Source organism: Copadichromis virginalis, linkage group LG18 (genome assembly GCF_057382275.1).
Source record: "Copadichromis virginalis isolate Kocher_CV1m ecotype Utaka linkage group LG18, C_Virginalis_male_GT1.1, whole genome shotgun sequence".
In the NCBI taxonomy this organism is placed as follows: domain Eukaryota; kingdom Metazoa; phylum Chordata; class Actinopteri; order Cichliformes; family Cichlidae; genus Copadichromis; species Copadichromis virginalis.
This window is the reverse complement of record NC_140635.1, coordinates 27,342,578-27,355,804: the sequence shown is the minus strand read 5'-3', so window position 1 is coordinate 27,355,804 and position 13,227 is coordinate 27,342,578. Positions and strand designations below refer to the sequence as shown.

The following is a 13,227-nucleotide window of genomic DNA, read 5'->3' as shown; positions in this document are numbered from 1 at the left end:
CTCAGACAAACCATCTGCTAGCTAACGTTTCCCACTTCTCTGCTTGCATTTCCAACTACTTCCAAGAAAACTTTTGCTCGAATACTAAGCCACAACTTTTGTGTTAACACACACAGACAGGGTGAATAATGAATAAGCATTATGTCATTATATATGATTAAATTAGAAAGCTTATATTTAAATCATATCTATGATTTAAATATAAGCTTTATAAATTAAACAGGCATGACTGACCTTTTCTGAAATGAGATGTACTTTCTCCTTCTGCCTGCAGAAATCTATTAAAACCTCCACACAGCAGTGTGATTAAACATGAAAATAATGGTAAAATAAGTTTCATTACAAATTCAAAACCAAGTTATAGCTACAAGATTTTGGTAAGATTTTTCACTGTGTGTTTTTGCGCATTCATAGTTAATATCTAAATCAAAACACACCCAAGCAGGTTTACACAGCCCATTTTTTTGTGTGCAGACAGAATATTTCAAGGAAAACTAAATAATCTAATTGGGTCTGCTGCTGCTGTTTTCAAATGCAGATTTCACATGAGCGAAAGCATCTTTCTGAAAATCTTTGATGTAAGAAAGGCCTGCGGGGGACAGCAAAACAAGTTACTCTGAACGGATGGTTATGTTACATTCCTCTAGTCAAAAAATGGCAAATCTTTCTTTGTTCAGATCTACAGTACAGATAATTGGAAGGTCATTGTTGAAGAGAAATCATTTGATAGTCCACGTCTGTACAGATTCAAGGCTTCTCTTGCTTAAATCTCTACTGCTGAGAAAATTAGTTCAAGTCTCATTCTAATTTGTTATGACTGTTCAGGTAATGCAATGCCTGACACAATAAAACCCTCATTTAACTTAGGCTTAGCTCACACATTCTGCATTTCTGCAGAAATTTAATTATATGTCATTCCTTAAGAGGAAAGGGAAGCTAATAGCATTTCCTCAGGCGATGGGAAATTAAATATAACTGAGTGATAGTATTTAGGCAAAACTAGAAATTTCAGAACCTTACTCTGATATTTGAGGCTTTTTTTTACAGCAATTTACTTACATTTTGTAAACTTACTTTAAAAAAAACATGATGTATGTATGATATATGTTCCAACACATTTCAATAGCAAAATTCTGAAAATGTAATAGTACTTGTTTTCTTTGTTAGGACAGGTATTGTAGGCAGCATATGTCCTAAGACTGCAATTCTTACGGCACTGGCAGGGCAGCATACACCTACAAGTGTTCATGTCTGTCCTTGTATGCTGAAGAAGAAGAAAGAAACCCAGAAGCACAGGAAAACTACCATATAGTGTAAATTGTGCCATGATAGCTCCAGCCTGACTTTGAATCAGCTATGTTCCACAGGGTAAAATGTTAGCAATGGCTAACGTTGCATAAATGCAAAAGCTAACTTAAAATGACTTACATTATCTCAAATAGTAAAGTCAGTATGCCACTTATCAGCCTTTCATTGCGTGTCCACAAATTGTAATGTTAACATTTTTAATAAAGTTACTTTTTAATAAGGGAGTTTATGTTTGCTCAATTCTGCAGTTGACAACCATGCAATAGGATATTGCTTGTTATAAGGATAACCACTGTTTGCGCCCTTTGTCTGGAGATTTGAATGGCTCTTTAGGCCAGCTGGATTGTCCACAGTTCATTTCAAGCTACGCACACTGTTCTGATGGTTGCTGTAAAGGTGGAGACATGTAGGCAGGTGGTATGATTCAACGCAGTGACAGCCCGCATGCAAAGCTTCAACACTGTGATGGTGGCGATGTAATGAGTCAGTATGTAGCTGGGCAAAAGGAAGCGAATATGGCCTGTGTGAGCAGAGGTGACACTCATACTTTATCCGGCTACATTGAATCATCAATAAAACGAAAGAGTCCGAGGGCTATGGTTGCTGTGTCATAGCTATTTGCTCATCATTCCAATTCACTACCGCACACAGTGCTGACGCTCTGTGTTGCCCTGGCCTGACTTCAGAGATGCATAATATCCTCAGTAGTTCTGTGATGAATATGTTTACTCATCCAAAAAAAAAGATAAATCAAAATAAAGTAATACTCACAGCCACAATCATCCAATCCCAACATTGTCGCAGCTGTCAGAAGAGATTCATGAGCACGGCTGTTGTGTCACATGAAGTCGCATTTTTCACCAAAATGAGTCACAAGTTGCTAAGTGCCACAGCTCTTGGAGTGTGTGCCAACATCATCCCTTGTGGGTCTGGGTTTTTTTTTTTTTTTTTCCTGACAGTGATTCTGGATGAAAGGCGCTGTCTGCCTGGATGCCAGCGGGCCCAAGGCCTGGGTTCACAGAGCAGGCAGCCGCTCTCGAACATCCAGCATGTGTCTTATCGATTTTCAAAGTGACCTGGGTTCATTTCACTGCCACTGAATCACTTTTACAAAAAACTACAGGGATGTGTAACAGAATCACTTTATCAGTTAAAACAAGCAGCCCAGATCTCAAACACAAAGTGCCCTACCTCACCACCATATGTAACTTCCAGTACTTTAAGAACACTGCTCTAGAGTTTACAGGATACATTTTACACCATTAACTCACAGAAAAGCTCTAAATATGAGCTAAATATCTAAATATTTTGGGTTAATGACGGCCTTTAAACGATATGATTAAAATTCCAGCCCTGTAAAGTTTTCATTGATTTTAAAACAGTTAAATATTGAAACCAGAACCCAGTGTTAACTCCATAATAAAGATTCTCTGCACAGACTTTAGCTGATGAAGTTATTTTAGTGCCTCAGCAGTATTTCGGTAGTTCAACAGAATTGAAACAGTAAGTTTCATGAGGCGAGACACACTGCTAAGAGTGTCCTCGGAGAAATATCTGCTTTTTATCCCTTGAAATAAACACAGATTTCTGGGAGGTGTAATCTTTAAAATGATGCATACAAATGGTTTTCACTGAGGTGAAGGCACTAAAAAGACAAGTGGAAAAAGGGATAAATATGTGGCAGATGATGGGAAGAGGCTGAGGCTGAGTGATGTTTTATACCCCCACATTAATCCCCTCTCTCTCGCTCTGCAACGTTGTGTAACGACACACACTAATCTGAGATAATAGCTCAATTGGAGCTGCAGACTTCTTAATGATCACTTAGGGCAAGCTGGCTTGGAGACATGCAGATACAGGGCAGTAGGCCAGTAGCACCAGCAAACAAGCAAATAGTAATACACAAACACACACACGCACACACGTCGATAAGTTAGCATAATGTGGAAGAAAATATCTGGTTAATCTGTAAAACCAGAGACATTATAACAGAACGACACATGAGCTTATCGTGTTCTGACGCTTATGAGCAGTCGAGGTTCACAACAATTATAACTATATAGCAGCACGTACATTTAGTTCTTATCGTAATAAAGATGTAGGTAAATATACGCTTCTCTTTTTTTGCCACACTGTAGTCTTGGAAGTAATTAGTGTTGCATTTGTTCCAAGTGTGCTGTTGGGTTGAACCGGAACTGTTGAGTTAGTCCTTTCTATTGGTGTCTACACATGCAGAGGAGAACTTGGGGGGGGTTAAACACCTATTATTTTCAGTAAATTCATCAAATTTGCAAATCAGATTTTTACTGGTGAGCTCCTTTTTTTAATTCCGTTATCCACTGAAATTAAACCACGTTCATTTAAAAAGGGGTTCTAAGATAACAGGATTGTAACAAGCTGTTTCCAGAAGGACTGTGGTTTGACTGAAGGCTGATTTAAAAACATTTTATAGCATTTTAATTGCTCAAGATCGCTGTGAATGAATGGCCTGGCCTGTATCTATATAGCGCTTTACATACAGTCATCCACCCATTCACACACACATTCACACACTGGTGATGGCAAGCTACATTGTAGCCACAGCCACCCTGGGGCGCACTGACAGAGGCGAGGCTGCCGGACACTGGCGCCACCGGGCCCTCTGACCACCACCAGTAGGCAACGGGTGAAGTGTCTTGCCCAAGGACACAACGACCGAGACTGTCCGAGCCGGGGCTCGAACCGGCAACCTTCCGATTACAAGGCGAACTCCCAACTCTTGAGCCACGATCGCCCCGTAAATGAAGGTTGGACCTGATTTTTTTAGACTACATAAATAAATTACATAATGAGGAAAACTTTTTGCTTCTAAGGAGCTTGCTTTCGCAAACATTATCCAGGCTTTCTGAAGGTCTTTCAAAGTTCTTCTTTGAACATTGGCTGCTTTTTTACTCATTTTAACTCCAGTCCCTGTACCTAAACAAATTTACAGGAATGTTTTTCTTTGTCAAATCACTTAAAACGTACCTATGAATCAGTCAAGCATAGAAAAGACAACTCAAGCGATGTACCAGTGAGTCTCTACACATAACAGACAACTTAGAACCAATTTTTTTTTTGTATCTTTAGGCACTCTGCAACTAGTAGCCTATCACAAAACACCAATTTTTTTCCAATTTCTTTAGTTGATTTGGTGATTCCCAAACAGCTAAGATGTGCAGTTTATGTTTTGTTTAGGAACCTGGATAAGTAGAGGACAACAGAAGAACTGCCAGGCCTAAAAAAAAACTATATAAAGAAGATGAACAGTATCTGAAAATCAGTTCCTTGAGAAACAGGAAAAAATCCATCAAAGGTCTGACACAGGACCTGAGAGATGCATCTGGCCTTTCAGTTGATCCATCTACTGTTCACTGAAGCCTCATCAGAAATGGTCTCAGTAGACGTGTGGCTGTCAAGAAGCCATTCTTAATCAACGGAAACAAGGAGAAAAGGCTGAGGTATATTCAGAGGGTGGGAGAGAGGTGCAACACTGTGTGTCCACAGCCATCTGTAAAACACAGTGGGGGCTCAGTCACAGTTTGTGAGACTGCATTTCAGCCAGTGTTGTTGTAGATCCGAAAAAATTGATGATGAAGTAACTTGCATATTGGGACAGTAGGAATCTCATTCATCCATTCATGTCCTTTACTTATTTGATCATGAGGCATTTGGCTACTTTAAGAGAATTCTAGCTACTACCATCATCTTCATTAGCTACAGCTAAGTTTCTCACTTTGACATAAACACAGAAAAGTACCATCAGATTTTGATCCAGCATGCAATACCATGTGGAAAGCATTTCATAATTTAATATATTCCCAAACACACTGCCAATGCAGTAAAAGCATATCTAGATAGAAAAACATTCAGTGGAACGCTATAAGCAACGATTGTCCTCCCCAGAGCCCAGACCTCAACTTTATTGAAGCAATGTGGGATCATCTTGACAGAGAACTGAACAAAAGGCAGCCAACATCCAAAGAAGAGCTTTGAGTGTCTCTAGAATAAATAACTATTCCTGGAGACTACTTAAAGAAATGTGTTGAAGAATAAAGGTAGTTATACCTTCATACTTTCAAGCTCATAAGAATTATACAAACTCTGTTTTTGTAAACAAGAATAAAGCTCTTAAATGCTCTAGTAAGGTGCATCAGGGGACTTGTTGACATGTTTTTCAACATAACAGGAAATAGAACACTACTGCTGTTATTCTCCTTAAAAATGGGAAAACACTTGCTATTGCAGTAATACAAACATTATTTTGTTTTTCTTCTTTAGGCAGAAGTTTTCAACTTCCACAACTGCTTAATAATCTCAAAGATCTTCCACAGACTTTGTTTCTTGAGGAAAAGATCAAGTGGACAGATCAGAAAGATCAGAAGATCAGTTTGTTTACCGAACTGACATGTTTTAAAAGCCATACATTTTTGCAATAAAAACATTTGCTTTATCGTAGCTTTTCAAATTGGTGACTAATTGAGGCATTATCACATCTTTGTGAATTAACATAACATAAATTGACCACAGACCCGACAGAAAAAATGCCTCATAGCTTGGAGAGATAAAGGCGTAATCCTTTCCACGCTGTGTCTGTTGACAACAGCCGTGGAGATTATGGGGAGAATTTGATAGGAACACAAAACAACCTCCCAGACTCACACTGTAGGGTCATAATAATTTCTTTTCCCACTTTCTATCACTTCAACTTCACTCAATCACTCAAGCTTCAAAGAACACAGACAAAAAAGATTCAGACACTGTGGGGTGAAACACACTCACTCAAGAAATGTTTTTAACTCTGATAAGCCAAAAATACAAGGCATCTTTTTTTTTTCTGAAACCTCAGCGACACAAAGCAGAACCTCACACAGAATGGTATTATTTTTCTGAATTTACAAGTAGATCTCAGCAGGTGGCAAAACTGTTTCCTCGTGTCTGATCAGTCGGCATTACTTTGTGAAATATTGCTGTCAACTAGCCTGGGTGGGTGATGTCAACACAGCTAGGAGAAAAATAACCTGTCAGAGCAATAAAAACAGCCGGAAATACCCAAAAAGTAGAGCTGGCGGGAAGCGTGTTCGACCAGCCATCAGTGCCAACAGAAACAGAGAGTCATGAGGCTGTAGAGAGTTTTAAAGTGGAGTCCATTTAGCTTTCTGTGGGAATCTGCTGCGTGAGTGCAGAAAAAGAAGTGAAGATGTTGTAGATAGGCCAAAGTTGTTCCAAAAAGTATGTAAAAATAGTTCGCCAAGTGAGCATTCAGAGATGTGGATATTTATGATAACAAAGGACTTTTCCCTTTTTGAAAGAGGAAAGCCTTGAAAAATAAAATGCAGAGGATAAGCGGAAGATGACTTACTGCTTAACAGATAGTTTTATTTGCAGCCAAAGAAATACCATAAGCATAATAAAGCAAAGAAAAAGAAGGAAGGATTTCAAAACAAAATCCAGTGAGCTATTTTGAATTGATGACAAAAAATACTCTGTCAGCAGGGGAGGCACTGTCTGCCTTCAAGAACTTAGCAAGCAGCCAAATAAAAAACAATAATATTGACTGACATAATCTTACCTATTCTCATATCATAAAACCAATTTACAGATCATGCACGAAGTAGACCATATTAAAAAATATTGACCGATTTCTTCGCACTCAAGCTATTAAAAGGACCTCAGTGTGCCTCAGATGTGTGAGTTCTAAGGACTCTTAATAGAGCTTTAAACAAACATTTATCAAGCATTGAACAGAGGCTTCTTAATTTCCTGAAACTTGGTGTGTTAGCAGGCCTGTGGTTTCGACACTATAGCAGAGAATCTGCATCCACCGAAAGGCTTTAGAACAAAGAAATAAAAAAATGACTACGGGAGGTTTGGAGGAGTGCCGGCAGATTCAAAAGTGAGTGTGGCAATGAGGGAGTGGTGGAGGTTTATTAACTAAGAGAAGACAAAGAGAGGAGGCATGCAGCCTGTTGCTGACTCTGCATCGCGGTGTAAAACAACAGAAGACTTTGAGCGCTACGTGGCGATGTGAAATGCCTCCCTGCAGGTGTGAATGTTAAATTCATGAATGCAAATGAAATAGATTCCTATCACATCCGAGGATGAGAGGAGAGTCAAGCGGACACTCTGGACTTTGAAGGTAGCGCAGATAGATGGCAAGTGGGCGATATGCTGCTATAATCAGGACGAGGATTAAACGCCGACTTCGCATCAGAGTCGGCACAAATTGGACTTTAAGAATTCAAGGAGGAATTCTTTTGTTGCCTCCACTGCTGTCAACTCCAGATGCAGCGAGAGGGAGGGAGGATTTGCGTCTCATCCTCACCCAGGAACTTATGCAACCAGTAAACAAAATGTACAGTTTCTTATATATGGACTGAACTTCTCTGCTGCAGAAATACAGTGTGCACATGCATTAGTACTCATGTGATTCTGTTTATTCTAACATGTGTCTGGCCCATACATGTGTCTGTACATAGTTAGGGACTGCAATTATGCATGTATGAATGTATGGGTCCCCGCAGTGAGTGAACGGTCAGTGGGGAATAGTTTGATAATGGGGGGATGGTAGGGGTGTACTGAGTGATAGGGATTGCAGTCTCGGGGGTGAACTAGTGGGGGATGGTGTTAACAAAAACAGGGTAAAGGATGGAGAAGCACCATGGTGCATAAAGATTACTGGTATGAGAAATTCTGGTGTATTTTAGACACCTGTTCTGCCAGCGACAGTCAGGTTAGAAAGAAAGTGACACTGGCATGACAAATAAGGAGCTGCAGCTCCTTCCTGTCAGCATATTTCATAACCATGGTCTGTTGCACACATTCAGTCACTGAAATATCTGGCTTGGCATTGTGTTATGAAATATTATATTTTCAGCAAAAAAAAAAAAGTGAGACAATCCACTCAGCCATTCAGAAACTTAATTTAAAAAATGCTACCGCTTCACAGCCAACGAGAACCAACGGTGTCATTTCTGAACAGGATTTGCTGTATTTACAAGCTAAATCCTCAGCACCTTCTCCCCCCAACGCAGCATATGTTGTACAGGTTTTCACCTCACCGCCTAACACCGGCTGACTTCTGTCTTTTCACATGGAGAAAGAGAAAAACGGCTTACAGAGGCAACCTGTGAGAATGACTCAAAGATAAGTAAATCATTCTTTAACAATTGCCAGAGTACAGAGGAGTACAATTTTAACAGCCAACATCCTTAGCATCTCTCTGATCACACACTACAGAGAAGCGGGTACAGAAACCCTGCATCTCTGCTCAGGGAAACCAGCGCCTGCCCACGCAGATACAACAGACCACACAGGAAAAGGAGATGGACACAGAGTGAAGGCCACACATGTACCGCTCTCTAATAAAACAACATGTAATGCTTTACAGTCATAATCATCAAATGGTGGGCTGACAGTAAGTCTCAGCTTAAAAGGCTTTCAGAGGGAGTGTTTTCACTCAAACCCTAAATGTGTCAGAAGCTCCTCCTTATGGAAAACACACGAGGGGGTAATAAACCCACAAACAATTTCCTATGAAAGAAATACAGAGGAAATAAAGCCTGGCAGAGCAATCACTTTTCTCCAAACGTCAGAATTCGTGTGCGTGTCTGAAACAGTGACACATGAATGTTTTAGGAGCAAACAGGCTCCAAATGACCTGCTTTTCTGCGTGCCTGAGGACACGTCCTGCTGGGACGGAGACGAGAAGCAAGGAAAGAACAGGGAAACACCTCCATACACGCATAGGAAGTATAAGGTGGTTGTATACAACAGGTCTGTGTGGGGGATGGAGTTTTGTGGAAGAGAAAGGGAGAGAGAGAGAGAGAAAACATAAAAACAGAGAGATGCATGAGATCGCGTGGGGAGGTGTAGAATTTTCTCCCGAGCCACAATTAACCCAGACACAAAAGAAGCTGCACTGCAAACACGTAAATCTCGGCTTCAGCTTTGGCACAATTTCACTGGTTTCAGCACGAGCATTCTTTCAAAATATAGGCCACTGGTTTGCTGTCAAAAAGGAAAGCAGAATTCTATTATTTCCACCCAGAACAACACATCCAAGATACCTGTCAGAGCTTTGTGCACTGGAGCGATGCACCACGCAGTCTGTCCCTCACCTGGACAGCTTTTCATTTGAAGATGATTGGAAAATGGTTCCACCCAATCAACCCGCATTTTAGGAAAACACGCTTGTTGAGTGCTCTATTTATAGGAGGAGAAGGGATGAAATCACCTGCACGCGCTCTTAGCCTGAGGCGAACGCACACATCCTCACTCAAAGCATGATTGCATTTGTGCGTCTTTGTAAACTCTGCTGGCTTTTATGGAATCAGGGCCGTTGTGAACAATGCGTGAGTAGAAAGAAAATTGATAAAATCCTAATAAGATAGCAAAGCCAGCAAAAAAAAATCTAAAGCTATGAAAGGGCAGAAACCTGGGAGGGATGCGGGTTCATTTTCTGGTTCATGACTTTTAACACAATAAGAAAACACAACTTAAAATACACAGGCTGAAGCACACACTCGAATCGTGATCAAAATTGAAAGACTAGCTCTAATGAATACTCAGAGCTAAACTTTTTCTAGTACTATTTGTTAGGTATTTTAGTACCATGGGAGCATTTACTGGATATTGTTTTATAGTGACATTATACAGGAAAACTCTGTCATTCAACAAGGTTGAAATACCACAGAGATCACTCCCTCAGCTACATTAGTTTCTTAATCTTTTAGACGCCTGTTGAAGGCCAAATGGTTTGTTTCAGATTTCACTAATGAAAGAACTCTTCGTTTTGTGCCTTGAAAATATGTCGCTGAGATAATCACAATTGTAGCTGAACTAATAAACTACACAAAGGATGCTTCTTCACCCAAGGGCAGGAAGACGCTGCCTTATCTTGGTCTGTACTGGTTTAAACTGATAAATCTGCTGTCTCATGAATTTTACCCTCTATATAAACTGTTGTACTTGTGAATAAAGTTGAGTCACTTTGGGAAGACAATCTAAAGCAGTCTCTGTTTTCTTGTTCTCCCAAGCTGCTCCCGAGCTGCTCGTACTAACACGCTGAATGGCATGCTTGAATATTACTTGAGAATATATTTGACTGTGTTACAGACTAAGGGACATTCTCTGCTGATAGGTGAAGGTACATTCTCTGCTGATAGACGTCCACGCCTCGGAGGAAGCCGATCCACGGAGTAGGCCCTGGAAACAGTTTCCTTCACTATTGATGGTTAGGATCACACTGACTGGACTAATCCTCATGATAATACGGTGGGATGTTTTTATGATTAAGCAGGGATGGAGGGGTTGCACTGCTTTAATCATTAATATAGTTAATGTCTATTTTCATCATGCTTTAACATGTTATTGTGTAATAACGCCTTAGTCGTGGCAGGTCCACAGTCAACATATTTAATCTGTGTTTATTTCTCCTTTAATTTTAACACTTACGACAGTTTTCTTCATCACTGTTGTCTGAGCAGTCGTCATCATCGTCACACCTCCAGATGGTCGGTATACACCTTTTGTTGCTGCACTGAAACTGTCCATCCTCACACTCATCCGTGGCTGCAAGAAACAAAAACAAAAACAAACGGAGAGATAAGAGTCCAGATGGATGAGCAACAATTGGATATAACAGTAATCTCTTGTAGGCTAGTTCAACTGTCATTTGCAAATGAATGCCTAATTGATATTCAGTCTTCATTCAGGTCAATTGGGTGAAGGGCTAGAGGCGTCATGGTGCATGCTTTCTTTCAGATAGCGGTCTCCTTTTTCCCAGGATATTTAACAGTTCAAAGACAGAAGGGCTCAGAAGAGGCCCAGGGTCTGCACGACTCAATTCTTCCAAACGTAAAGACAAAGATTCAGTCAGTCAGTCAGTCTGTGCTACTACAGCTACTACCTCTGATGCAGTATGGATGACAGATGCATGACAGACACGCAGAGGCTTTTTCCTATCCTGAAACCTCACCTATTACATTTTTAAAGTGAAATAAACAACACACTTGCGCATTAATTTGTTTTTAGAAAGTAGTCCCTTTTAGCCTTTTTGCTCTCTTGGTATCACACGCACGCTCGCGCGCGCCGAGTAGAGAGCGCTTCCAGTCAGCTCAGCATCACACACCAGCCTTTATCTACTATTTCAATAGCGTTTCGCGCGCAGAGGGGGGCAACGATTTTCAACTGACCTTTTGTGAAATGAAGCCTGAGGACGAACAAATTAAAAAGTAGCAATATCCTTAAATCCGTCAACATTTCTGGAGAAGGTGATGGAGCTCATTCACATCCACGAAACAAAGCCCAAAAGCCGCTCTTGTTGTAGCGCTGCGACGCCGCTGCCTGCCTCTCCGCCGTGTGAAACTCCCCCTCCCTCCGCCTCACTGGCTACCCGGCGCGTGACGACAGCGCGCGGGGCGGGGACAGTTACGCTACACAATGCGATACAGTAGGACAGTGACCAAAGGCATGAAATAATACAAACTATTAAGGCAAATTTCTTGAACTAGCTTACTTTAAAAATAAATGCATTTATTTATCTTTTGCTTGTGTTTTGTGGTATCTTCATTTTTATGTGTGGTTGTTTATTTTGCGATTGCGGCGAAATAAAAACTGTAACTAAAAACTTTTTTTGCCTCTCTAGATCACAATGTCATACAATAATGAAATCTTTGAAGGCAGATTTTCTAAAAAAAAAAAAAAAAGTTGAGTAGAATAGAAATAAACGGCAGTTCTTTTTTTGTTTTTTGTTTTTTGTCTTTGCAATGGTGCTTTCTTATCCCATACAGTTTTAAATTGTATTTGTGACATTAGGCAGAAAAATCAATTTTTTAACATTATTTGGACAAATAACAATAATAATACAATACAATTTGCCGCTTGCCTTACATGTTAAAGAACCCCGCTTCAACCTGGGAGGAGATACAACCCCATGTCTGAAGGGGTCACAAGCTATTTTACTCCTGATGCAACTCCCGAACCTGGATAAACAGGAGGGTTATCTCAGCTATCATATCTGGTGTAAAAATTGTGCCATACCAAACTTACAGATACTAACTGTGCAGCTTTTAGAGTAGGGAAAAAACATTGGCCTACAGGGGACAGACCAAAATAAGTGTTGGGCTATTATGACTAGGTGATGGGACAAGTCCAACGCTGGTGTGATTCTGGTGTGATTAGCTCAAAATAACACCATAAACCTAAGCTCATAACAAATGTTAAATACAAATATGCATTTTTTATTTCAGTATTGAGCATTTCTGGGTTTAAAATAGGTTGAAAAAATAGTTGGTCTTTTTTGGGGAATATAATTACATGTTTGCATATATAAATTCAGGCCAAACTGGGGGGGGGGGGGGGTTTCTCCATATTGCTCCATAGTAAGAGTCTAATCTGGCTGATTCGATCAGTATATTGAGTCCTGGTGATTCCTGGTTCTCTCCTTCATGGTTATGCTAAATGCAGTGCTTATTATGTGTGTATTATTATTATTATTATTATTATTATTATTATTATTATTATTATTATGTCTTGAAAATATATGTTGCTCAAAGAAAGCGTCTCTAAGAAAGCATTTTTATTGTTTTGAGTCTTTCATTCAGATCCCTCATTATTTTCTGGCTTTTCTGGACATTTTTCTGGCTATGTGAAGTATTGGTAAGTTATGGAACTTACCTGCTGGGAACAAAGACGCTGCAACCAGGGGGAGGGATGAACCAAATGATCTTTCCTGTTGAAATGTGTAACAGATTTTGATGTAGCACATTTATCAAAGCCTTTTTTTTTCTCTGAGTGTTCTAGTTTTGCTAATCAAGGGCATGTATGAGTGAGAAAGAGAGTGAAAGTAGTCTGAGAGCTGCCCATGTCATACCCACTGAGCCAGTGAAATCAATTTTG

The 13,227-nt window shown here is 40.1% G+C and overlaps 1 protein-coding gene across 6 annotated transcripts in view; it reads right to left on the bottom strand.

Moving 5' to 3' along the window:
* The window catches only part of LOC146688123 (low-density lipoprotein receptor-related protein 8-like), a 90,894-nt gene extending 79,039 nt beyond the window's left edge, over positions 1-11,855 (bottom strand). For 4 of the 6 annotated variants that reach the window (XM_085438539.1, XM_085438541.1, XM_085438543.1 and 1 more), the window contains exon 1: positions 10,783-11,332. In XM_085438539.1, the coding sequence (XP_085294665.1) occupies positions 10,783-11,038 (256 nt within the window). In that variant the 5' untranslated portion in view covers positions 11,039-11,332. Of the gene's footprint in view, positions 1-234; positions 898-10,782; positions 11,333-11,522 lie in introns of those variants that run through there. The other 2 variants (XM_085438544.1, XM_085438545.1) reach the window with 2 other exon arrangements.
* Positions 11,856-13,227: the final 1,372 nt, after the last annotated feature.